Source organism: Triplophysa rosa, linkage group LG1 (genome assembly GCF_024868665.1).
Source record: "Triplophysa rosa linkage group LG1, Trosa_1v2, whole genome shotgun sequence".
NCBI lineage: Eukaryota > Metazoa > Chordata > Actinopteri > Cypriniformes > Nemacheilidae > Triplophysa > Triplophysa rosa.
The window spans coordinates 2,130,821-2,158,487 of NC_079890.1; the positions used below are offsets into that span (position 1 = coordinate 2,130,821).

General features: G+C 37.2%; 2 protein-coding genes across 4 annotated transcripts; one reads left to right on the forward strand and one right to left on the reverse strand.

Annotated features, from left to right (window-relative positions):
• Window positions 1–1,087: 1,087 nt before the first annotated feature.
• Window positions 1,088–9,419, reverse strand: lrrc28 (leucine rich repeat containing 28). Its single transcript, XM_057331052.1, has 10 exons — window positions 9,316–9,419; window positions 8,533–8,711; window positions 8,413–8,453; window positions 7,817–7,854; window positions 7,595–7,732; window positions 5,784–5,990; window positions 3,492–3,594; window positions 3,043–3,218; window positions 2,633–2,783; window positions 1,088–2,365 (listed from the first exon to the last, which is right to left on the reverse strand). Exons 2-10 carry the CDS (start codon window positions 8,698–8,700, stop codon window positions 2,296–2,298), a joined length of 1,092 nt encoding a protein of 363 aa, XP_057187035.1. The 5' UTR covers window positions 8,701–8,711; window positions 9,316–9,419; the 3' UTR covers window positions 1,088–2,295.
• A 3,571-nt stretch (window positions 9,420–12,990) lies between these two features.
• Window positions 12,991–17,448, forward strand: LOC130552624 (uncharacterized). 3 transcript variants are annotated; one of them, XM_057331027.1, is made up of 5 exons: window positions 12,991–13,274; window positions 15,230–15,700; window positions 16,528–16,554; window positions 16,632–16,730; window positions 16,832–17,448. In XM_057331027.1, the coding sequence occupies exons 1-5, from the start codon at window positions 13,264–13,266 to the stop codon at window positions 17,334–17,336; spliced, it is 1,113 nt and encodes a 370-aa protein (XP_057187010.1). In that variant the 5' UTR covers window positions 12,991–13,263; the 3' UTR covers window positions 17,337–17,448. The 3 variants fall into 3 exon arrangements, with proteins under 3 accessions (XP_057187010.1, XP_057187005.1, XP_057187020.1); XM_057331022.1 differs by lacking the exon at window positions 12,991–13,274 and having other exon boundaries at window positions 14,618–15,700; XM_057331037.1 differs by lacking the exons at window positions 12,991–13,274; window positions 16,528–16,554 and having other exon boundaries at window positions 14,619–15,700.
• Window positions 17,449–27,667: the final 10,219 nt, after the last annotated feature.

A 27,667-nucleotide genomic window follows, 5' to 3' on the forward strand; every position in this document is an offset into this window, starting at 1 on the left:
CTTTTGCAGACGGCAGTATAAAGAAAAGACACAAACTCATAAAAATCACACAGTTCCCAATAACCGAGCAAAGGCTTAATTTGTCTCGAAAGTCCAAAGTATTTGTCCATCTGAATTGATGTGCATAGTGCTTTTTAAGTTGACACATCCCAATTTACTTAAAAAACTTACTGAGACATCCTTAATTTGATTCAATTTGCCTATGGTTAGACTCACAAGAAAAAGGCTGAACACCGTGATGACGTTCACTTTAGAATAAGTCACAAACAAAAAAAAGGGAACTGAATTTACGGTCATCCAATAAATGATTCACATTTCATTGGACTCTCTGAACGATCTGTTCCCTGAGCACATCGCCTTTCCAACAATGAGATTTCCAGATGATCTACACAGAGATTGTAGGCAAGCACTACTTTCTCTAAGTGTCTGAATATGTCTTTACACTTCCAAAGAAAAAGATTTACGGCCCCAAAGAACCAAACAATTTGTCATAATCTACTCACCCTTGTCTCATTTCCAAACCTGTGACGTTATTTTTAATGTGTAATGGAAAACCTCAGAAAATGATTTAGAGGCTGCCATGTAAATGCCTTAGTAAAATATGTCGGTTGCGTCTGCTTATCAGACTAAAGTTTGGGTTTCTCCTAAACCTTTAAAATAAAATGCATGCAGTGCAAATAGTTGAAACTGAAATAAGACACAGCACAAAAAGAGACCTTTTAACCCTCTGGGACTCTTCGTTTAGGGGTCACACTTGGCTCCTTCACGGTCAAAAGTGACTTTAGCCTTAAACATGTAACTTTTTTTTTTCAGGAAAATTAATGTAATACATTTTTGTTCAATAATGTTTTTTCTTTTGCATTTTTAGAGAATTTAATGAATATTTATGCAATAATTATTACCCATTTTTATCCACTGAAAAAAAAACCAATCATTTTTTTAAATATATCTTTTAAAGGATTTTTCAATGAATGCATTATTTTAGATTAAAACAGAGACCAGGCTATTAAAACTCATTTTTTGATAATGTTTGATTAGAGCCTTCTGGTTGTAAAAACAGCAAAAACGTTCAGTGGCATGTGTAATGGAGTAACCACTGGGTCCCAGTATAGCCAGTAGAGTAGTTTGGGAATTCCTAGTTGTTCAGATGTGACTTAGTATTTGTGGATTTGAAAGTACATTAAAGATTTGTTTCAACTTTTATGTATTTTTGGTTAGATAAGCACCAAGTTTTGCATTGATTACAGTCAAACGTAAAATTTTATGGTACTAATTAATATTTACTAATGAATACATATTGTCAAAATCAGAGTCACATAAGCACACTTATTTAGTTACAAATAGAATAGAGTAGAAAACAAGAACGTTCATCCAGTCCTTGGGTTCATCACCGGCCTTCAATATTTGAGTTATGACACTGTAACAGTCCCAACACTTTAAGTCTTATTTTTATAATCTGTATTTCTGTAGATGAGCACCTATACATCGAAAGATGAGCAATTGTTGGTTGTTCTTCTTCAGGAACTACAGTCGAGATCTTAAGCGGTATCTGTAGTGTAATATCTGCAAATCTCAACTGAACAATTCATATGTTAATTCATATGTCTTCAAATGTAATAGTCTCAAAATATTCTTTTAGACAAAAATAGTCACTCTCACTGAGAACAATCAAGTGCAAGATTCACACAAGGTCAGCTGGCACTTTCATAAACACACAGCATCTTTATATACAACTATACACATAAGATTCAAACATTGCCAAGTAATTCCTCATCACTTTCAACAACACACAAATATGTTTATGAAACTCAATGTGATCATTTTGTAACTTGGTGGCATTTTTAATGTCTAAAAGTCATTTTAGCACTTTTCAACTCAAATTAGGCTTATGTCACTCTGTATTATCAATAAATAAAAATGTAGATCGTTTTTTTTAACTCTTTTTTTAATATAATTTAAAATATCTCACCCCATATTCCTGTTTAAACCAATCAGTCTTAAGTATATCTTATGATCTTATAAATATATCTTTCTTTAAAAAGTCTGCTCTCCATTTCAACATTTCTCACTAGACGCCCTCGACCGTTCTTCTAACTGTAAACTGCAATAACACGTTTCTTTATTGTTTGAACAGGCCCTTCATATTCTGAATTCAAGTCAGACATGTCATCAGGTTTAAAGCAAGTGCTGGCTTTGTGTGTGACGTCTAGAACACGGTCAGACCTCAGCTCAACAGCATCTTGTGATGTTCCCCGGCGCTCGGCGAGCAGTGATGTGAAGTCATCGCACGAAACGTCAGCCCTGGAGGTCAAAGGTCATCAGACACTGGCTGGAGCAGCAGTATGCGACAAAACTCACGGTGGTTCTGGTAAAGCAAATCAGAGAATGCAATGGACAGTATATGATTAGTTCCTTGTAACAAAGTTAGGATGTCTTCGAAGAAACCACAGATGGAATATGACGTGCAAAGCTCGAAACCGCCCGCTTGATATTCCAGCCAATCGCATGGGCAAGAAAACGAGGAGACAGAGGAAGTACGTGTAATAATAAAGCAAGGAATAAATGCAACTGTAATGCTACGAGTCAGTCAATCCCAGCATGCAACTGCAGCAAGAGTAAGATATGTTCTCACCTCTTGTGCACTCCAGCGAGTGGCGTCTCTCTGAGAGGGAAGAGTTTGGGGTAGACGATGGTGAACATGGGCTGACTGCAACGGTGACAGTGACCCAGAGGCCATCGTACAACGTCCAGAAGACTCTTGGGCAACAGGAAGTTGACGTCTCCTTAAAGGACGACAGACCAGTGGATTAAGAATGTCTGAAGGCGTCTTCCACCACATGCGACGCATGACATCAAAGTATCACGAGAGCGTCATAATGTCATACATCGATCGGTTATGAGCTACATCTTCTGTCAGCTTGTCACAATGCATTCTGGGATTGCCCTATTTGTGATGGTTCCCTTAAAATGCAGCTCACTCGATTGGGGAACAGAGCCTAGATGTTTATCACGAGCATTTCGACACATTTGTGAAACTCTTACCCCTGCCGGACTGGTCACCATCCGCGTGCAGGACTCGGCATGCCAGCTCTTCCAGCGGCAGCACGCGGTCCGTCTCCAATCCGATGGCCTTCACTTCAGAAGGGAGAGGGACGGTCACAGCTCCCAGGGCCAGAGAGAGATGCTTCACATCAGAGACCTGAGCAGCCAGACCGCATCTGTCGACAAGTGAGCACAGACACTTGTTTGCAAGTTACGCACACACACGCACGCACGCACGCACGCACGCACACACACACACACACACACAAAGCCATTCACGTACCATCTAATGCAATGGATTGTGATTTTCACTTCAGATGGATAGAAAATCTAACCACGGTGTATAAACACACAAGTGTCTGTGGAGTCTCTCAAGAGATTTGAACGAGATAGAGCTTTGTTGAATGATGCTGTTTTTTATGGGTTGTAGTCTGAAGAAGAAAACTTACCCACTGCAGCCAATCACTTTATTATAGAGGTATGATGGCAGGCCCTTCAGAAGAGCGTTGTTGTCCACAAAGACAAACTGCAGCTCCATGGAACGGCCCAGATCTGATCAAAGTATAAAAACTTATTTGTGTGTTTTGAACAGAAAAAAACAAAAGACGGGTTTGAAATGAGGTTGAGTAATGTTTCATTTTTGGGTCAGCTATTACTTTCATGGGTATATTAGCAAAACCTGTTTCACCTTAGGACTTCATTTTAGAAAAAATAATAACAATCCTTTACTTACCCTTATGTCATGACTTTCTTTCGTCTTCAGAACACAACAGATGATATTTTGATGAATGCTGGTAAGCAAACAACATTGGCCCCCATTGACTTCCATTGTATGGCCACAAACTCAAAAGCCATTTCTCAAAATATTTTCTTTTGTGTTCCACAGAAGAAAGAGTCTTTTACAGGTTTTGAACGACATGAGGTTGCATAAATAATGACAGAATTTGTATCAATATCCCTTTAAAAATGTTAAATCAAATAAATTGTTGTCTCATCACAAGTGGAGAAACTTATTAAGATGTTTAATAATCATGAATCCTCCTAGTAGTATGGCCTTGTAAACTAACGGTACTGTTTAGCGTGTTGACAAAATGTTTATATGCTCTCCTATGGATAAAAGCGTCTGCCAAATGAATAAATGTAAATGTAAGAATTATAAGGATCGTTAGAGCCGGTCCTCAGTGTGGCTACTCCTGGTTTTCCCAGTAGATGTTTTGTCATTTGGTTGTTGAGGTAACAGATGGACAGATAGATGGACAGATAGTTTGAGGATGAGAGCTTTGAGCTGTCGCACACGGCAACCAAACAAACAGACTCAGACGGCTGGTAAGGATGGCAGAGTACTCAGACACAGATGATGCTCAACAGATGTCATCAACCAGAAGAACAACAACACTGACATCATCACTGGAATACAACACGATTCCCATAATCCACCTGGACAACAACACACACCAAAGACTTGAGTCTGCACTTTATTTATGTAAACTACTGTGAAAACCTACTGCGAGTTGAGTTGAATATGCCTAAATTGGGTGGACTGAGAAATATGATGTTAGGTTTATTTCTATAGTCTATACACAGTCTGTAATATATCAAATATAATTTATTATTAATGTATAAGAGTTCATTTATGTTTAGGACTATGTGCCTTTTAAATATATATGTTCTGTATTATTATAGATACTATTTAATCTTAGTTGTTGTGGTGATTCATTTTTTTATTAGTTGTTTTTTATGGTTTGAAATTGTTAAGTGTTTGTAATTGTTAAGTGTTAGCTACTGGATGTTTGAATTTCCCTAAAATGGATGAATAAAGTATATATTATTATTATTAATATATGAAGAGTTTGGTTGCAAAATGAGCGAACTCCTTTTTACTTTTTTTTAAATCATGTTTTTTATTATATTACCATGTTTTTATTGTGTTTTATTGTGTTAGTTAGCTGTATTTTTTGAGCTATTATGTATTAAATCAAAACAAACTGACTGCAGTTTGATTGATATTAATTGGAACGCACAATAAAAAAACATGTTTTTTGAAATTGAGTTATCTCATTTAGGAACAAAACTCTTCGTATATTAGCAAGATGAGCCACTGCCATTACAATAAACGGGGAGGAATGCAACGCTCAATATGGCCGCTCTAGCGAATGAAGTCCCGCCTTCCAGTGAAACGAGCCAATCTTCAATCACGATTGGCGCCCCAATGCGCATGTGCAGTAGATGAAGCGACTTCGAAAAAGGGGATTTCTAGCGCAATTTAAGCTTAGCAAACCAAAGTTATAATACAGTTCATGTTAGGTTTAATTATTGATAGGAAATATGCTGTTTAATTGTGATTTTTGCCAGCGAATGTCTCCCTTCCCCCATTCAAGAAGATAGGAATTGCTATGACGTGAATAACTGCCCGGCGTTGCAAACATGGCCGCCGAGTGGCACAACTTCAGTAAACGGACTTTGATAATACGTACAAAAAAACAGTTTATTGTATAGTGCTTCAACTTCTTATTCTAAATCTAAAATAAATGCAATTCTCCCTCTGTGGCATTATAGATTGTCCCTGAATACAAAATTGCCAATTATTATTACAACAAAAAACAGTACGCAAGAAATACCTAAATGATCTGCTGCTTCCGGATTTGTAAGTATGCATCACATTAACACTTCCTTAAAGTTCAAAAAAGTACTAAACTTTAAATAAACATAATAATATATTAACATTTTTTGTTTTATCTCACCTAGGGGCAGAGAGGTCAGGCAGTTGGCAGCCATTGAGAGCTCACTGAGGTCGGGCAGTGAGCAGAGCTGACGGGGGATGCAGTACAAGAGGTTACGGTCCGCCGTCAGACACTGCAGAGACTCACACTGATGCAGATCTTCCGGAAGAGTCCTCAGGAGATTCATGGACACATCGAGAGTCTCCAGCTCTCGAAGTTCTCCCAGTTCTACAAACACAAATCTGTTATATACAACAACCTTGCTCCCTCAGTGCCAACACAGGGCCTGATGCATTGTGGGATTGCGAAAAAGAATCAATTACTTGTGCATAAGCACAAGAACACTTTCTTTCCTACACCACATTTATGTTGGTTAAATCATATTACAAAGCGTTTGAACAATGCGTTGTAAAACACTTTCGCGCCATGGTCTGAAATTTATGACGGATAAATTAAAGGCATGAAAAGTGTCAGTTTAAGATGAAACACGACTCTTGGAACTAAACAATAAAAAGAAAGATTTAAGTGTTTTGGAGCACAGCGTGTCAAAACGGTTAGTCAGTTTCCCATAAACTCTTCATGACGAAACCGAAGAGAGCACTTTATTATCATTTTGTGCTCTAGTCTAACCCTATAGTTCACTATTCCAGTTGTACATCTCTTATTTTACTCTCTCCTGTTTCTGACATATGTTCATATTTATATAGTGTGAACATTATAAGAATATTAATATATATGTATATACAGCCGCGGAAAAAAATAAGAAACCATTTCAAAGACCGTTTTCCTCATTTTAAAATTGACTATTTATAGGTTTGTGTTTAGGTAAAATGATCATTTTTGTTTCATTCTGTGAACTGCTAACAATATTTTTATCAAATTAAAAAAAAAATCTATTTGCATAAAAATGTGAAAATAACAGAAACGATGCTCTGTATTTTTTCAGACTTCAAATACTGCAAAGAAAACTAGTTCATATTCACTTTTAAGCTAATATTTGTACAAGTATTTAGGAAATATATATTTTTATGTCTTGTCATACTGTCAGTCTTTCACATCGCTGTTGAACGACTTTTGTCACTCCTGAGGTTTGATTTTGTTGAAATTCAACACACACCGGACTGGAACGACCACAAAACATCTAGAAATGCTGATTTGAAATAAAAATTTGTTTGTCTCTTAATTTTTCCCACGGCTATAATATTAATCGTGTATTGAAGGGTTCGAAGTTTTGAAAAAGGACAGATCTAATTATATTCTATATGTCACTTCAATGTACAGTATGTGTATCGTTCAAAATGTTTGCCTCTTGTTTGATTGGTGAAAAAGTGCCACATTAAGCTGTAATGGGAAAAGAAACAGCAAGAAAGTGAACAAGTCTTGTGCTCCTTATTCAGAAGCCAATAAACCAAAAGCCCACCAAATGACGCGGCACTGTCTACTGAAGTTTAAAAGTGTCTTGTGATGTTTTTTCACAGCTGGTGCATAGAGAAATAATGAGATGCAGTCAAAACTCCCAACCACACAGAAAAGCTTTCGTTCGACATGAAAGGAAATCTCTTTTTACATGTAAATGATGTTCTCCGTGTATTTCTGCATGTACACATGGAAGGGTTTTTTGACATATGAAAGTCATACGAGTTTGTGACAGCATGTTAGTTATGATAGGCTGAAATCTTCCTTTTAATTGTATTTAAGTTGAAATAAACTTTTTCGTTATTTAGGAAAGTATTGCTTTTTTAAGAAGAATTGATGATTACAAGACTGACAGCAGCCTAATAAATGCTCAGTTGAATAATGTTAGATGGGAAGGCGGGACGTGTACAACACACCTCGTGGGAGAAATTTCAGTTGATTATTGGCCAATCGCAGGTGTCGTAAAGAACGCAGCTGACCAATCTCTGGGCAGATGACTTGCAGGGCGTTGTCACTCATGTCCAGGGACTGCAGCTTTACTAGGCTGCCAATTGCTGCAAGTAATAAAGAAATGCATTATTTGCAAAGTAACCTGTAGGACAATTTTATTTATTAAACTATTTAATTGAGAAAATTACCTTGAGGAATCATGGCAATGTTGTTTGAGTGGAGGTATCTAAATAAAACAAATGACAAACTAAAGTTTCATAATCATGTTGAAAAATATAGATAATCATTTCAGCAATCTAAGACTCATGCAAGCTACACTATGGTATATTTGAACTTGAGTCGGTCAAGTTTGTAAGGAAACTTCCATGCTTTAAACAGTGGTTCTCAAACTGGGGGCCGTGGCCTCCTGGGGGTCCCCAAGATGGTTCCAGGGGGGCCACAGATTTTGTGGCATTTTAGAAATATAGATATTTATCATAAATTTTGTGCAATCAAACATCAGAAAAACAACTCCACCAACCAAAAGAATTGATGTTTTAGCATTGTTTAACTGAATATTTTCTTGGTTTAATTAAAATTTTAAGTTTAAGATTATAAGTCTTTATTTGGGGGGCCGCAAAGCAATGCACTCTACACAAAGGGGGCCTTACAACAAAAAAAGTTTAAGAACCACTGATTTAAAATCATTGAGGGACCTCTACTGGACAACAGATGTATTGCATTTTAAAATACTGAGATTTCACCACAAAACATTGTTGAAGCACCAAGAATACTGTATACTCACAATTCAATCAGGTTGGGGAGTTTCTGCGCTAGATTCTCAGGCTGACAAGAGGAATATAAAAGAGAGGTTGAAAAAACAATACATAAATAACAATGCCTGTTATTGTGACAGACATCTCACCAGCGCGGTCAGAGAGTTTCTCTTCATGTAAAGTCTCTCCAGGAACTGAAGACCTTCATCTTTGAGAAGCTCGACGGGGAAGTTGTTGAGATTTCTGTAGTTCAGGAAAAGATTCTTGTGTCGCTCCTGTTTGGCCATGAAGATGGTTTCATGGAGTTCGGAGGCCATATCTGTTCTCTCTGTCAAGAAAGCATTTCAATATATAGTGTGGGCCAAAAGTCTCCTGCAAATCTTTGCAAGCATTTGTTTTAATTTAACACAAAATGTCTCTTTACAAAACACGTTATGCATCAGTATAAGAATCTGGGTGAAAAGCAAGAATAACTGCAACAAGTCGTTATTCTGTATTCCTGTGTCATTTCTGCCTCTTGGTTTGACTCTTGCTCTTCTTTTCTGTCAAAACTTCTGCAGATCCGACCTTATCATAACCCCCATTTGAGGTTTGGTGCAATAAAGTTTCATACGCAATACTGCCATTATAACACATGTTTTTGTCATAAAATAACGCTAAATAATATTATAAGATGTTGGAAAAACAGATAATTGGATTGATCCCAAGCTTAGATGCCATTGCGATACTTTCCAGTCAGTCTGCCTCACCTAATCAATGTAAATATACACGTAAGTTAAAGTTATAGTAAATGAAACCTGAACTTGATCTCACTGTAAATAATGGACATATGTTGTTGTTATGTGAATATCAAAACTAACGCATGCAATGCATCGCGCGAAATACCAAATAATAATTATTATGATTAATTTTTAATAAATAAGGTTTTCTACCTCACATCCTTGTTTAAAATAATAAATCCCAATTAGATAAAATTCTGTCAAAAAGTTGTTTGTGTTCTGCACTGGATTCCGTCTCACGACAAACGCGTCACTAGATTGCGTTACAGTGACGCGACGCGGCAGAGAGCATAATGGGAAATGTAGTTTTTCCTCACATTAAAACAGGCGGAGCTGTAAATGCAATGTTTCTTTGCCAACATTGTTATTTCGATACAGTTGCACGTAAACTTTACGTAAACTAAACTACGCAAACCTTATAGACATTCAAATTTACATTTAATGCAGGAGAAAATGTAGGAGGAGCAATGAAACTAATGCTGCCTTCACGTGCTCTCGGTATAGTTTAAGCTTATTGATGGTTTTACAAATCCCACTGTGATGAAATAATACGTTGAATAACATTTAAACTGAATGTCTGTCTTATTTTAAAACAACGTTAAAAGGAAAACAATAAGCAGCTCATCTTGCTGCTCTCTCTCTCTCTCTCTCTCTCTCTCTCTCTCTCTCTCTCTCTCCTCTCCTGCTGTAGATTGACTCATCCCTGTACAGACCTCCACACACCAAGAACTTGTCTGAGATCAGTATGAAGAGTGATGTGACTGTGGAGAGCTCTGACTCAACTGCAGGAGACTATTCTGTCTCTGTGTCTCTCTCATCTTTTTCAGCACCTTGGGCATTAGCACTAGTGTTTACGGTGGTTCGCGGTGCGAGCAGCTCATTGGGAGTGCGTGAAGTTCACACTGTTAGATGTTGCTGTAGATTTAGCAGCACATTACTGTAAAAATGCACAGTACAATACCTCATTTCTACATTACAGTAAAATACTGCTGTTCGTAATGCATTCTGGGTCATTTTGATTGAGCGGGAAAATTTTACAGTAAATTTTGATGTTGCTGTAAACTTGCTGTAGCCTTGCTGTAATATGCATGGCAATAATACAGGATTGCTGTAAACTGCGAAAGTTCCCCACTCATCGTCAAGTCACACAGAGCACAACTCCTGGCTGCAGCTGAAGGAGGACGGTAAGATTTCTGGTAGTTCGGTAAGTTTGGTTTATTTTATGTGTTTCATGCAAACTTAAATCATTTGGTTTTAGTATTTTGCACAATAGTTTGTCACGGTACTGTTTTAAATGTGGACTGAGACAGAGAAGTTTGCCAATGAAAGTTGCTATCTCCCTCAGAAATGAGTTAGGTGTATATCTGCTGCTTAAACCCGCTTTTCACATCTTAATCAATTGATATACCATGCCTACTACTTGAGTATTAATAAAGTTCTGTTTTGGTTATTTTGATGTGAAAAATGTTTGTAATAAAAGTAAGAAGCTGCTTTGAAATATATTGATGTTAATGCATTCTTGACTGATGTAAATGCAAATAAGATTACTTTGGCAAAATAAACGGATATCTTTATTGACACACTTTGAGCTCTTAGGGTTAATGGGACCTTTTTAGTTTCAGCTCAAGTAATATTGAAAGATTTAGAAATCTTTGGGAAGATTTACTTAAAAATGAATTAGTAACATTTCTTTTAAAATATGCCGTATTACAATATTACATTAAATATCTTGGATGTTTTTACATTTGTCAAAGCCCCAGACATGCACTGACCCTAGAAGGAATATACGTTTTTCTCTTCGTGTTGTCCTTTGTAGACGGTCCCTATCCTGCATCAGCTAATGTACAGCTTACCAACATCCTTGCTTCGCCAATACATCAAATCAATGATTAAAACAAAGTAACCCACAGATTCGCCTTTGGGTGACTGCCCCCCTCACCTTTACATGGGATGGTCCTCTTCCTCCATGTCATATATCAAATTCTGTCTAGCTTTCACTATTTGCTGGCTCATAAGTGACTCATCAATAACGGAATGGCCAGGTGAATTTAGAATGTCATTGTTTTGTCTTTGTATTGTAAAATAATGTGAAAATACAGCCAAACATGGAAATGTCATGTTGTTGGACATGCAATGCCACGTTGCCCTTAAAACTGTTATGAAACATATGAAGAGTATTTTACATGCAGTAGATCCTATTAGGGGTCTGCTGTTATCACGTATAGTTATGATCTTTTGGTTAATCTGATGGTGATGATACAGTAGTTTGTCTGACAGTCATTGCCCTGTAAGACCATAAACGGTTTACAATGAGACTCAATATTACTGTACATCCGCACTGCAGTAAAATGCACTATATAGAGAAATGTAGGTTGCATCAATACCAGTATTCTGAAGTTTTATTTTATTTTCACTGTCTCTTCGTCATCTAAATCATATTTGTAGCCCATTATTCTATCATTATTGTAGGCCATTTTTTTTAAAAGAATATTCAGAATAATTTTGAAGAACATGTAAAAACATATAGGTTTTATTAAACAAAATCCAATTTAGAGGTAAAAATGTACATTTAACTATGGTTTAAAGTTAGGTGTCATGTTAAGTGACAGAACTGGTACCATCAAATTTAGCATGTCATTCTCTTGTTTGTATTTGACATATCACATCCACACTATAGCCTTTCCCCTACAAATGGTTCCTTTTCCAGGAAAATGGGTGGCAGGGGCCGGTCTGGGGGTCACCAGTTGTGTCAATAGTATTGTAACAAACAACCTTTTCTTGCTGATATGAAAATGTGATTAACTAAGAATGTTATTTTTCAAGAAGACCTGGCATTGGGGCGCACTCAATCATAAAACTGGCCCAGCCCTAGAAACAAAACAGATAAAAAGAACAAAGAGAAAGGTTATTAATCACAATTATTCTGAATATCCACTGTCCATTAGAATTACTGTGCACCAATATTGAATTGAAAGTGAATTGAGATGCATGATAAGAGCGAGCTTCTCCAGTGTTTCCACAAGAGAACTGTGGGAACAGAACATGCATGTCATGGTTTATTCAGAATATGCCGATTACAGGAGTATCCCAATAGCTGTTAAGCATGTCAACATCTTTCTTGGATGCTTCTTTCCTTTGTACGAGGCTTTTCTAAAGCTGCACTTTCTCTCTTGTTCAGCTTTTTATACTTGTTTACTCAGGTAGTAATTCAAATGCATTTCAAGTATGATTTGTGCGTCTGACTGCAGGTATTTCATCTGATTTGTGACCATCTCAGTGACGTAACTGTCACACCCTGTTTCTGGCCATTTTGCTCTGTGTTTCTGCTTGTGTTTTATAATGATAGTGATAATGATGTGTTTAGTAAGAAAACGATCGAATTTTACTTAGCTTTTTTTCATATTTGTAGATGTAGCTTGAAACCGATAGCCTGATGTGCTAACTCCTTTTTGGTTGTTGATGTATGACGTAGTGTTTGGATGATTTAATTTGTTGTAAACGTTGTTGACAGTTATCCTACATGCATCTTGAAGCAACAGGATGAAACATGCCATTGTTCCCTATGGACTCTATGTGCCCGATGTAACAGATCTGGATGAGATTTTAGAGGAAATACACCATTGCTCCTTGTGCATGTACCCCATTTGTTTTCGAGAGAAGAAATAAACACACGTTTATGAACATACGTGTGTGAGTGAATTATCATGACATTTTAATTTTGAAGTGAACTATTCCTTTAATAGAGCTATTGAACTGTTTTCTCTTCGTTTTGTAGCCTAACGTTACTTGGTAGACGGTCCCTATCTTCGTGCTTTCGTTTCTGCATTTTAATGTAATTTAGTATAAACCGTGTCGATGCTGAATGACTGCCAAATATATATATATATAAAAAAAACTTTAAACCAGCATTATTGGGGGTTTAACTTTTAACTTTAACATTTTACTGCAGTTGCGCTGTTCACGTGTTTACTATTGATTTCTATGGGACGTCCAGTACAGCTGAGGAAGGGACTGCGGTAAACCAGATCAAACATCCCATTTAGATCTTCCAGATTTCACTCTTTATGATTTCTCAATCCGGGTTTGATAACATAAGTAGACATGGACATCAGGTGAGTTGACAATATCAGTGTATCCTAATATCTGCAGGCCTGCATGAGGACTTAATACATATATCCGCTTGATTTTTTTAATGAATTTAGCTTAGGACAATATATAAAACAAAAAGAAAAGGATTCAGACTGATTTAAGTAGGCTATCGATGAAATCAGTGTTACTTGGACCATGTAACGCCGTCATCATTAGATGAGCTGAAGATGTTCAGCTTTCTCCAATATTTAGACGAGTTCATTGTTTTAGAAAAACAACGTGAACATACTACTAAACATGGTAATGTCATGTTGACAGTTATTACAGAGCATTTTAGGCTACATGCAGTAGATCATGTTAGGTCTGCAGATACCATGATATTTTGGTTAATCTGAATTCAGGATTAACTACATAAAAGTATATATTGAACTTTACATTGTAATGTACTCATGCCTGACAATCATTGCCGTTTTTGCTGTAAGATCGTGTCCAGTTTACATGCAACATCCGCAATGCAGTAAAATCAGGGTCAGAAACGAACTTTTTCAAAAAGAGGCAAAATTTGTAATGTATAACTTATTAAACATTAATGCATTGTTCAATTAATTCAATAATAATGTACTAGAATATTATCAACATCAACAAAATCCATCTTAAAACTGTAGGTTGCATATAGGCCTATCATGGCGTATTACTGTTTAATGCTGCTCAAATGTGCCATAAATGTATTTATAAAACAATTGTACAATGTTATAAGATTAATATAATTTTAAGTGCAAAAAGTAAATTATACAAATATAAATAATAAAAAGGACAAAACGTTTAAGGCTGTTCTGTTTTGTCTTTGTGCTGAGCCGAGGCTGTCATGAATGTCGAGGAGACAGAACCCAGACAGCATATAAGAAAAAAGGACTTTTAATGAAAACAAAAACCCACGATGGGGAAAAAACATATTTAATTTATCCTTTTTATGAAATTAAATAGACAGAACTTAAACAAATAAGTACCAAAATTGCATTTTTAAGTTAACTAAACTAAATTCTTTCGGTTTCTTTATTTTGCATATTCCTTAGTCTTAATGTGTATAAATCAAACACGTTGACTTATGCAATCCAAAATGAGCAAGAAGAGACTGATCTCAGAACTGGCATTAGCACAGTTACTGCTCGCTGGTAACATAACATTTTTTATTTGTTATTTTTTTTTTCTCATTTTTTTTTCATTTTTTTTATACTTTTATTTTTTTTTTTTTTTTTTTAATATATATTAATTATTTTTTTTTATTTACTCTCCTAATGCAGTCTGACGCAAAGCATGCTGGGAATTGGAAATCCTTCTTGACCAATTGTTGAATTAACATGTTTAAATTAAGTAAGGAGCAAATACAATTTTTTAGTTTTAGTCAAGTTAATCAAAAATAATCATTATACTTTACTCAAAAGTAAAAAAGTTACTTAAAATATTTAAGTAAGTAGAACTTTTTTATAAAATTAAGTTTACATTACTTAATCTGTTTGATTATTTTGAACATTTGGGTTTAGTAATATATTTCTTTTTATCATGAAGGGGCATTTTTTTGCAGGGGCAAACCTGAAGTTTGGTGGCATTTTTGGGTGCCCCAAGCCCCCGTTAATTTCTGAACCTGAGAAAAATGCACTATATACAGTATATAGACATACATAATGCACTATTCTGAAATTTCTCTCCTTTGTCCTTTTTTCAGAATATTCAGAATTATTTTGAAGACAATGTTAAAATATAAATGATGTTTAAGAGAATATTTTCGAGGTAAAAAATAATATCAAAGTTTAGCAGATTTAGCATGTCAGCCTCTTGTTTGGTTTAATATGTAACATCCGCACTAGCCTTTCGCTTACATATAGGAATATGGAGCGGAGGTGGATATGAGGAATAAAAAGTATAATTAATACATTTATTACAATAAATTCATGACATGTTATTTTGTACTGCGGCACAGGACACAGTTGCAGGACCGACTGACAGAGTATGTTGAGGATACACTCCGTTACATCAAGACCGTGAGGGACTTCTGTGACCAAGAAGAAGAATGGAGCTCTGAGAGAAAGGCAGAGATTAAGAAGATGAGCGACATCAATGAAAATCAGCAGGAGGAGAAGCTGGACGCCGTCCTCGCAGACACTTTAATGGGGCTGAAGAAACTTGAGGACTTCCTGGATGCAGTGGAGAAGCTAACAGTGACCTCACGCCATGTTTTCAGTGAACAGATCTTCCTGCTGAGGGGAGAGAGCCCTGAAAGTCTGCAGTCAGTCATCATAGCTGCAGGAACAGATGCTCATCTCCTCATCCACTTTAAGAGAAATGCAGAAACCTTCTTCCGTCCTATACTCCAGAATGTGAATGTCTTGGTCTTTCAGCTAGACTGCTATGTACTCAACGCAGAACAGCTTTGTCGGAGAATAAGACAGAGGTGAGTTATGAAATTCCTGATAAAAATTACAATTTTGCCATCATTAAATCACCTTTATGTAATTTTAAACTCATATGACTTTATTTTGCGTAACACAAAAATATATTTCCTTTTTTGCACATTGAGTGCATTTACATGCACAGTCGTACTCCGATTATGCTTAATACACTGAAAACGTGTAAGGTCATGTAAATGCGTAGCCGGTTTATTGATATGCATGTAAACACATGAAAACAGGTTTCTTTTATAAGCTGAATTTTGATAGATATCCGTTTATTCTGTGCATGTAAACGCTATAGAGCTTCGCCAATTCAGCACATGCTATTTCAGCACAAGAGGCTGCGTCATTTTCACAAACCAGCCGTAATCTTAAGCTCATGTACTAAATGCATTGGAATAGCACTGTCAAATTTCAAAACCTTCTTTCTTCTGCAGAACACAAAAGAAAATATTTTGAAGAATGTCAGTGACCGAACAACGGTGGTCTCCATTCACTTCTATTCTATAGACACAAAAACAATGCGAGAGAATGGGTACCACCGTTGAACATTCTTCAAAATATTTAATTTTGTGTTCTGCAGTAGAAAGTCATACAGGTTTGAAATGACAAGAGGGTGAGAAAATGATGACAGAATTTTCGTTTTTTTGGTGAACTATCACTTTAAGACTCCATATTGAATGAACATACATTTCTTGAGAGCTCCAATGAAGGGTAAGAGTTTACAACTGAAATTTTGGTCTGTTCTTTTACCCAAAGCATTGTATCACTTCAGATTTTTACTAATAAATAAATATATATTTTTAATGTTTTTATTTGTTGTTTTCAGTTCATTCTCGTCTGGAGACATCTCCAAGTAAATGTTTTCTCATTTAAGGTGGAGATAAACAAACGTAAATAAGACTTTGTTAATTACACTGAAATTCTTTACAGACATAAAATGGATCAACCTTTAGTGCAGCTCATTTTGACCGCAAGTGAGAACACCATGAATGAAATGCTTCATCATTTGAACCAGTTGTGTGACATCAGGTGAGACCTCAAGCCATTTTTAAATCAAATGGTTTGGTAAAGTACCAGACAGGTGGATTCTGAACTATATGATCAACTTCGTCTTCTTTCTCCTTGTCCAGGAAGGACCAGAACACCCGGCTGGCGTTCCTTTTTCAGGAAAACGCTCAGAAATTCATTGACGTATTCAGTGAACCTCGCCGCTCTAGAATGTGGCAGTTCCTGTCCGATCTGGAGGAGACGGCAGTTAAGCTGAATGAGATGAAGAAGGGGGCCAGTATATCTACTGTGGCTGGTAGTTCAGTGGGGATAGTCGGGGGGCTCTTGTTTATTGTCAGCCTTCTTTTTGCCCCTGGCACTGCAGGAGTATCTTTGGGCTTAACTCTGGCAGGGCTCGGTCTGGGGGGCATCAGTGGAGTCAATAGTCTTGTAACAGGGGTCACTGAAATGGCAGTCAACAGTCACCAAGAGCACAATGCACAAAGTTATTTAAAGAGTTACCAGGATGATATGAGAGAGATTTTATACTGTCTGCAAGAAGCGGCCAACGGTGAAAGACCTTTAGTGCGGCCTAGTGCAGTTGATGTTGAGACTGTGATAAACTTGACTAATGGACCGGGCGGCTGAAGGTGCTGTGGGTGTGATGGGTGGAGCTGCAGCTGTTGTTAAGCATAAAAGTACAAATGTAATTGCAGCAGCAACCGAGATCACAGTGACGGGCTTAGATGACACACCGCAGGTGGCTATCAACCTGTCTAAGGTAGGGCAGCTGGCAAAAGCGGAAACACTGCTTATCACAAAGATTGTTAGAGTTGCATCTGACATATTAAATGCACTCTTTATTGGCGTGGATGTCGTTCTTCTTATCAAAGAAAGTATAAGTCTTGCAAAAGCGAGCGAAAGCGAGGTCTCTCAGCTCATCCGCTCCAGGGCAGTTCTGTGGAAATCTGAGCTGGACACCTGGGAGGAAATTCACAAATCCTTATGCATAGGAATAAAGACGATTAGCGAGAGTAAGGATACTTTGGAGAAACCATTTCTTCCTTAGATAGAAATGTGCATGAAAGGACATTTATTAAAATGATACATATATTACATTTAATTATACCACGGGGCTGTTGAATGCTTCATTCTGTTTGGCTGATGAACGTTCTAAGGGTGTGCGTTATTTTTCAGTTAAATGCTGATAGATCGGAGTAGAAACATACATCTGTTTCTTGTTTTATTTTATTATTCTATTTCATTTATCTCATTTATTACATTATTTCATTTATTACTATTTCCATTATGCATTTATAACATTTCATTTATCATATATACATTCATTCGTTTATTTTATCATTTTATTATTCACTTTTATTCTTATTATTTGACACATTTTGTCCTTATTTTTAATACTGTTTAATCATCTGTTGGGTGTTGTATTGTCTCTTATGCTGATATGATTCTCCAATGGTCTCCATCTCAAGGTTCATAATAACATCACGAGACAATGTTTTGATACTGTAATCTTGCATGGTTAATGACACCTATTGAATCTGTTTCTAGTCCGACGAAGTTGGACCGAGCTAGACTGAGCATTGAAGCCCAACTGATATTATTCAATAAACCATCTTTCATTGTATTCAACATCACTTCGTCTCCTGCCTGCTGTTCTTTCCTTAATCTCTGTATCTACCTGGTGGTTGATTTGAAGTATTGACTCACAACGGAGTTTATATTTTCAGATTTCATACATTTCTGACGGGGAGAGATCTAGTGAAACTGGACTCTAATTTTTGGATCTATAAGATCTGGAAGCCATATCCATAGTTGGATCTATCAATGCACATCTATGAAGTTTTTCCAGATCCGTCATCCGAATTACAGTTCCATATCTCTGCGGCAAGTGTAACTGAATAAAGTTATACTGTTAACTACTGTCCACCACTTAATACAGATCTAGCTACAAACAAAATCCCAGCGATTTGCATTGTCTGAGAAGATATGACTGTTAATATTTGAACATGAACATTTCAACAACAATGTAGCGACGGCTGTATTAAACTGTCCAGATGAAGGCATATTTCAAAGGTAACAGCAAACGACATGAAACAATGGGCGTCGGGCAAGTTAAAGATAAAACACTAGAAACACAAAAATAACAAAAGCAACAGCTTAAATTTGTTTAATGATTGGCTTTAAGTGAAAAATACGTCTGTGGAGTCGCTAAACGGTGTAGATACACAACAGCAAGCTTTCTATTCCACTTCAGCGCAGCTGGCCCAGAAATCTCTGTCACGTTTTTTCTCCTCATGCATTTCATATATGACAGGGCTGTTGAACACGACGAAAACAAATATAGATTTCAATGTGCTGTCTGTTTTCCTCTCTCGCTCTCTGATAACTGAAAACATGCTCAAGCAACGGCTTGAGATGAGATAAGAAATTAGTCCTACCAACAAGAGCATTTCAGGACAAATGTCTTGAGATAAAACATCGGAACAATGTCTGGTAGTGTGGCAATTGGCCTAAGCGAAATAATTGACTCCAGTCCGTTAAATTCTTAAAATGCACACCCCGAGGTATAACGGCCATGACGCGAAGCGTAGGCAATACCACCTCTGGGTGTGCTTTATTTTCTAAGAATTTAACGGCCCGCCGTCAATTATTCCTTACTTGGCCCACCCTAAGTCAGTCAACCAATCACATAATTGATCTGTTGTTAAATTTCCAAGGGAAGCATGCGACCTTTGACAAATCATAAAAGTTATATTCTCTTCTTTTTCTTTATTATCAGCCACAAAAAGAACTTCATTACGAATGTTGGTTCTAATGATGTCTCACCTATTTTTGCTTTTTTTTTATTCGTTTATTCAATTCTGATGATTGAATGTTTTTGTGTAATCATATTTTTGTACAAGAGCAATGCTCAACTCTCACTTCTTGTTGTTTTTTGCACTTGTTCCCGCAGAATTGTTGTCTTAAACAATTGTGTCCATTATATCAATATAAATACTCCATTATTTTTGAATATGGAAATAAGAAACAAATCAGGCACATTTCAAATGGAAACTGCAAAATGAAAAAATGATTTGTCTGAAAATGTCTCTTTATTCAGAAGTATGCTGTTTGCTATTTGATGTTTGCTATTTGAGTTCACACTAAAAAAAAAATCTTCCCTTTAATTTTCAGGGTCATAAAGAATTGATTTAATTCTTAAATAAAATTATAAAAGTTAAGTAAAACAATGCTGAATACGAAAATCACATTAATATTTTACATTTGTACTCACAAAAAAACTAAAAAAGTGTTTTCACACATTTATACATTTCGGTTTTATTACTAGTATGCAGAAATAAACTGGCATAACACTGAGCTCAAAACAACAGTTTAACATAACAGCTACTAAAAATGAGTCGTCCAGAACTTCAGAAGTTTGATCGTTTTTGTCTTTTATGACTAAAACTGTCCTCACGAACCAAGTTCCAGACGTTGTCACCCATCATCGCTTCATCCCACCATCCCTGTCCCACAGAAATTTCTAGAATTTTCTGACAGTGACAATTGGAATTGCAGCAAATGTGGGTTTCCAACGTAAGCGTATTCTGACTGTTATAACAAAAACCCAATGAGAAACTACACAACATTAGATAAAATGTCTGAAAACCAAACAAAACATTCTTTGCTATAATAACTATGTTTTATAAAAACACATAATGCCACGGCAGCTTAAAGAAAATGCTGTTTAGCAAATGAAGGATGAAAGAGCCCAACTAAAGCAAACACTGGTGCCTTTAAACAACAATAAAACATCAAGTCACGGATGCTACGCTGCAGTCCCTGTGAAGCAGAAGTGGTGATCGTCTTCAGTATTCTGACAGATTTCCAAGATGAATAGTGAGTGTGGCTCATGTTTTCTGCTGTCAATTGATTGGACGAATAAAAACAGGACGTTCCTGTATTTTTACGGTACTTTACTGGCAACCACAGCTGCCGGTATTTTTCTTTTCTTTTCTGACATTAAACGTTTTGTGGGTCACCACCACTATGCTGAAGAGTGGAGTCTGTGTTGAAGTCAAGCTCAGGCAATGATTTACTGATGTCATGCTGCATGTTGCTTGTTTAAAAGGGACTTTGATGTTCATTAATGATGAATTGCAAAGAAATAAAATAAGTAAATGTAAAGTTTTCTCTTTGCATTAGGTCCATGTTTTCATTTTATGTAAAGAAATGCTCTTTATTTAAAAGACTCAAATGTAATAAGTTCATACACAGCTTGAAGTTTTTGCCCTGAAGTTTTAAACCGCAAAGCTGTTTACGTGCTTTTCCCGTATTTTTTACAGAATTTTGCTGGCAACCACAGCTGCCGGTATTTTTCCATAAAAACTATGGAACATTTTTCACAGTGTGGACTCGTGCCTAGTGCCCTATAGGTCTGCACTTCCTGACATCACCAAGTGTGGACTCGGAGGAGATCCACAAGGCAAGAGTGTGCCATTTGGGACAAGTATATAATTACTGTATATCCGCACTTCACTGTTCGTCGTTTCTCACCCAATCTTCCGCCATGCTTACGGCTTACATCATACGTCAGGTCAGAGGTCAACTTGTAACTTGACTCTCTCGTGAACGCGAGTACTGTCATTACAGTTTATAAAGTTTGAAAATATTTTTTCCCTGCAAAACCTATACCGTTTACCTTCAAAAGACACGTGCTAACTCCCTTGACCCACACAGATGACTTTCCGCCTATTTTAGGGTGAACGTTTTATATTTATGTTTAATGTCCATAACGTATCATGTGGTCTAACGTACTTTTATGTTACGTGAGGGTGAGTTGATCATTGTGGTCAATTAATAATATATGTCACAAGTTTAAAAGTATATAATAACACAAACTTATCTTTGAACTTATCACTGAGACTGGGTAACTGCCACTCCAGGAGTTTTCCCTCACAAAAGCATCCGTTTGATTTACTGACTAGACAAAAATGACATTCTGTGTTCCAACCTCTAGGGGTTAGTTGTAATAAAGGGTAAAGAGACTCCCAGCCGTCAGACCAACTCACAAACCAAAGAACATCAAATTAATTTTCATGATATTTATTGTTCAACGTAAATATAATTAATAAACAACAAGAGTTTGGTTTCTTTGAAAGAAAAGGAAAATAGGTGTATAAACGAGAAGGTCTTCAGTCATTCAAAGCTTGTCTTAAAAGCAAGTTTATAGTGATATGAGCTCCAAAATAACAAACAAAACAATCCTACAAAGTAAAAGGGGAAATAACAAACCTGTTAAGATGAAAAGAAAATACAGAAATTTAACTTACCTTAGCACAAACTAAGGCAAACAAGCTTCAAACCAAAAAAGGGCAGGTCACCCCTACGACTTTCTCTGTTTCTTGTTTGGATAGCTGATGTAACAAACATAAGAGAACTACACAGAACAAACTTGTGACGGTCTGGCGGCTGCTGGAGCCCTGAGCCCTACGACCGGCCCGCAAAGTCGCAAGAGGGATCCATTCCACCGGCTCTCGGACTTCTGAAAGGAAACATTCTTTGCAGCAACCAATCACCATCAGGGGGGGTGGAGCCACAAATCATCGTGAAAGCAGCAACTCGCATTGACGGCGGGAGACAAAGCGAGAGAGAGAGAGAGAGAGAGAGAGAGAGAGAGAAAGAAACACACAAAACAGGCACCTCAAAACTCGACCTCTTGTCATTGCAAACCTGTATGACTTTCTTTCTTCCACAGAACACAAAAGAAGATATTTTGAAGAACATTGTGAATGGCTCCCCACACTTGCAGTGGTTACAATAGAAGTGAAGGGGGGGGCTGTACTGTTCTGTTGCCAACATTTTTGAAAATTATGTATATACTGTACATAAGCATAATTTTCGGGGTTAACTTCTAAAAATAAGTAACCTGGCTGCCTTAAAATTTTGAGTTCATCCAACTTAAAAATATTAGTTAACACAACGACTTTGAATGAAATTCATTTTCATTCAAGTTGACAATTCAAAATGTTAAGGCAGCCATGTTACTTATTTTTTTAAGTTCACCAACATTTTTTACAGTGAACAGTAATGTCACATACTTTTGGAATCAAAATAAAGAGGTGGCTAGTGTTGTTTCGCAAAGGGTTGTTTGCTTTTACCCAGTTCAGTGACAAGACTGTTGTGTGTGCATTTACTTGCTCTGCGTGTCTGCACTATTGTTGTTAAAATAAGCACGTGGCTGGTGCTCTTCGTTCTGCATGTCTTTGGTGAGAGAGAAGCAGCGCGCGCGGAGCGGAAAGGGTTAAAATGAAGTGCTTAAAAGATAAGCAAAGGTCCGGATCCGGCCCGCGGTCCGCCAATTGAGGATGACTGCTGTATAGGTAGATGGTATTTCCAGAAGACCCATTCTGAGACTCGTCAAGGATCGCTCAAGGCAAACACTTACAGTATAAGCCAAATTCAAGGACATATCAGACCCAGAACATAAGTCCTTGCGGATGCATGGCGAGCCTACAAGAGACAGCTTTCCCAGTACGGATATCATCAGTATTCTGTCTGCCATAAAATACATCAAAGTTGATCCAGGGACTGGTGCTCCTGGTAGTTCATCTTTTTTAAGACATTTGAAAGGGTCTATTATCTGACCTTTTGTTTGAGGAAACTTAAAAAAATCATTATGAAATGAAAAATATTCATGACAATGTTATAAAACTATTTGACAGAGTACTTAATGACATTTTAATGACAAATTCAATTTGTCCCGACTGAAAAAAAGTGATCAGAAAAATATTCATGACACAATTATAATGGCCTCATGACAGCCACATGACAGTTTAATGTAATGTTAATCCATAAAGCTAAGTAGTTTCTTAGGTTTGATGATTAATCTGCTATGTCATGCTTATATCGTCTTGGTAATGTCAAGTTGTCATGACAAAGACACTGATAGGTTATGATGTATTGCTTTATGTCAAGTTGTGAAAGTGACCATCGTAGCCAATAGTGACCTATTTGCCAGAAATGGTGACCTCTGCATTTAACGATTTTTTAACGATTTAACGATTTTATTAGAAGAATGTCAGTAACCAAACAAATCTCATCCCCCATTGACTCCCATAGTATTTATTTTCCCTACTATGGCAGGAAATGGGGGATAAGATCAGCAGTAAATGATTTATTACCCATAATTTATTACCCCCTGCCAGGTTTATGATTATGACCCCTTTGATCGTGCATCCTGTGTACATTTATGAACCTTTGTTGTTGTTCAGGAAAAAATATTATATTTTCCAGACCTCGTTGTTTCCTGACCCCCCGGGGTTGTATAAGAGATACGGATTTGGTTTGAGAATGCTTGGTCTTTGACCATAATGTCTGTGAATGAAACAATACAAGACAAGTTAAAGAAATAAGAAGCACCGATGCTAAATAAAATGGATAAATAGTGATTAACTGAAATAAGATAAAATAGTATTTTGAAGTCAGGTTTTAAGTTTAAAAATAACTTGCCTATGTTGAAGGGTGATGCATGCAGTCAGTTGTTAAAATGAAAATGAAGCTCCAGCTATGTTGGGGGTATTCTCTGCCCCCCCTTGCTACCCCCACACCCCTCCACCCCCAAACCAATACAGTGCTTTCACCCTGGTTGTCTTTTTACCTGGCAATATGATGTGCTGTGGGTGATTTGTAAATTAGAGAGAGAGATAAATTAAATGTTTATGCGTGTGACGTTTCTTCTAAGAACGAGTTGGTTTTGACATTTATCTGACAAAATGGTGAAAAGTGTTCGAGACTTTGGGTCTGTCTTCTTTGAAGAACTTTGTCCCAAACAAAGTTTATGCTTGTGTGTTTTTACGACCTGGTAATTAACAGAGGTGGGACCAAGTCATTGTATTGCAAGTCACAAGTAAGTCTCAAGTCTTTGCCCTCAAGTCCCGAGTCAAGTCCCAAGTCAAGACAGACAAGTCCCGAGTCAAGTCCCAAGTCAAGACCGACAAGTCTCAAGTCAAGTCCCAAGTCCTACAGTTTGAGTTTCGAGTCCTTTCGAGTCCCTTTAAAGCGAACCCGGTGTATAGAGAGATGTATGGCTTAATGCGTTGTAATAGCCTTACACTACTAGCATTTGTCGTTAGAAACCCATCAAATATTTTCAGTTCTTAAAAAAAAACCTAAATGTAATACTCATTTTAACCTAAGGAGGCCGCCATGTTCTTTTTCGATGACGTAAACTGGTTGCAAGCACAGCTAGGCAGCCAAACTAAACACCGACACACTAATCAGTTCTTCAGTAAATATAAGGTTCTGTAGGATAATATATATATATATATATATATATGTGTGTAACAATGTTCACAGCAAGGAAGGAGGAGGGAACCGGCGAACGTTGAACAACAAAACTTTAATAAAATAAACAAACAACAAAACGAAAGTAAAATGCCGGCGGCTCCCGGTCACACATAATAAAACATAACGTAAAGCCCAGGCCTGGTTCTCTCTCGTCCTTTACTGTTGTCGCTCCTGCTTATATAATGCTAAAAAAGAAAGAAAATAAAGAAGCTATTTGGTGTATTTTCTTACATTTTAATATTGTTTGTCAGAAACAACACAAACGTGCATATTACCAAAATCATTTCGAATTTATCATATACACGATGTTTTAGCCATTATACAATGCATTTTATCCAGATTTTGACTTTTTGATGTTGATTTATCCACATCAGTAGCCTAACGTTATTGTCTTCTCTCCCTCGGTCATTAGCTGACGGGGGCTAATATTCACGTGTGCTCTAATACAGAATAAATAACCAAACCACAAGCATTATTATTGTGTTTATCAGTATATTCTCATAATGTATAAAGTATACGATTACGGTGGATGCTGATGTCTTAAATAGTCTTAAATGTCTCAAAGGCGGTAGTTTAAAGCTATGATTTAATGCACGCTCACTTTGAACAGACGTCTAATACTGAACGCGTTCTTTTATGGCTGGCAGGCTGGCTTGTGTCAAGAGGACATACCGCCACCTACTGTCCCTGTGTGTTTGTATATCTGATCTTATGTTTTACGTGTCATATTTTACTGTTATATATGGAAAACGTGTGTGCTTCGCTGTTGCGAAAGAGAACAGGTTTAGGTCGCAACCATTTGACATCACGGATTCTGACGCAAAAAATAGCGGCCTCCTAGTAAAAATATTTTTTCAAAGTTTATGAATACTGTGACAGTTACACTGTTTTTTTTATTTCACAATTATAAAGTCAATGCCATTGTTCATATATTAAGCCATACATCGCTCTATACCCAGGGATCCTTTTAACGTGTTTGCAATGTAACGTTAACAGTGAGTTTACAGTCTCATTGATTTAACTATGCAGCTAGCAAAGTTACTTAGCCGATAAGCTAACGTTAGCGTCATTCAAAACTTACCGTTCTTTGTGCAACTTCAAATGTCGAACGAAGTTAGAAGTTGTTGCGTCTCCATCTGTAATCTTCGACCCGCATGTTTTGCATATTGCAATTCATTTTTTGTTGACCACCTCGTAGTTTTTATACCCGAACGAAACTATCTTTGGTATCATTTTTGCCACCTGGCGCGTTGTTTGACAGTTCTTCTTCATTGGTTGTCCTGCAATTTGATTGGATGGATGCTGTCGGATCAAAACAACGTGGATCTAAATTGATTGGATGTTGTGCCGACAGCACACACACACACACACGCACACACACACACACACACACACACACATAAACACAGAGAGAGATTGAGCGGTCCACGTCAACATACTTTTTAATCTTTGGTTTTTGGGGAAAGTAGCAAGTCTTTTCAAGTCAAAAGGCTCAAGTCCAAGTGAAGTCACGAGTTACTGATGTTAAAGTCCAAGTCGAGTTGCAAGTCTCTTTACATTTTGTCAAGTCGAGTCAAAAGTCATCAAATTCATGACTCGAGTCTGACTCGAGTCCAAGTCATGTGACTCGAGTCCACACCTCTGGTAATTAATGTTTAGGTTTGGGGTTTTTATGACCTGTTGTTGTGTCCCCACTGTCACTGCCTAGTATCTACCCCCACTCCACTTGACAAAAGGTGGTGCAGCCTGCCAGCCTGTCTCCCAAGACAGTGTGAAAACCTGTATGCTGGGGTTGTGTTTATAATTTACAGAGATAAATGAAATGTTTATGTGTGTGACGTTTTCTTTTAAGAGTGAGTTGGTTCCAGGTTTAAGACTTTTATCTGCCAAATGATGAAAGTGTTTGAGACTTTGGGGGTCTGCATTCTTATCAATGTGCCATGAACTACCTTTTAATTAAAGGACATGCCCTTCATGGTCATGGAAGAGTGGGTCCGAATGTGAGTTTTTGTTAGACTTAACAAGGCGATGTGCTCTGACAAAGGTTTAGTGTTCAAGGGTTAAGTCAGGATGAAATTTGTCTGATTTTCTTCTGCCTGTGGAAGATGTCGGGAGTCTGCCAGACATATAGTGCAAGTATATTACTGGACCACATTCTTAACAACGGTCGTCAATTAGCTTTTGATTAAAGCACATGCCCAACATGTTCTCTCTGCCTGTGCGCGAAGAAGGCAATCCAAATGTGTTAGCAACTCTAAACTGTCAGTTTGACACAACTATAGACTTTAGGAGTTAAGTCAAGGACTCGAACATTTAACATGGGGTTCTGTTCTGTCCTGTCCTGTCTGACTTTCTTCTGCCTACCCAGGCGCAGGCAGGTGAAGGGTTAACACAGATTTTAATAATATGAAAACAAAACCCACGATGGGGAAAACCGTACAAAACAAAACGAATAATCAAACACAAATACTTCCCGCAAGGGGGACAAGACAAACGGTGTCAATAATCAAACTAGAGTCCAAACACGAATAGGGGAAGTCCAAACAGGAACACAGAATCTCTAAGACAATACGATCAGGGAGGCACCAGTGGTATGCAGCAAACACAGGAGGTACAGGGAACAATGCAAA

Excerpts from the sequence above, each read along its gene's own strand:
- lrrc28 (XM_057331052.1), bottom strand. The coding sequence starts at position 8,700 with ATGGCCTCCGAACTCCATGAAACCATCTTCATGGCCAAACAGGAGCGA. Across the intron at positions 8,454-8,532 it reads GAAACTCTCTGACCGCGCTG|CCTGAGAATCTAGCGCAGAA; the intron begins GTGAGATGTCTG and ends TCCTCTTGTCAG. Across the intron at positions 3,595-5,783 it reads CCTGACCTCTCTGCCCCTAG|ATCTGGGCCGTTCCATGGAG; the intron begins GTGAGATAAAAC and ends TACTTTGATCAG.
- LOC130552624 (XM_057331022.1), top strand. The coding sequence starts at position 15,201 with ATGACATGTTATTTTGTACTGCGGCACAGGACACAGTTGCAGGACCGA. Across the intron at positions 16,555-16,631 it reads TCGTCTGGAGACATCTCCAA|ACATAAAATGGATCAACCTT; the intron begins GTAAATGTTTTC and ends AATTCTTTACAG. Across the intron at positions 16,731-16,831 it reads AACCAGTTGTGTGACATCAG|GAAGGACCAGAACACCCGGC; the intron begins GTGAGACCTCAA and ends CTCCTTGTCCAG.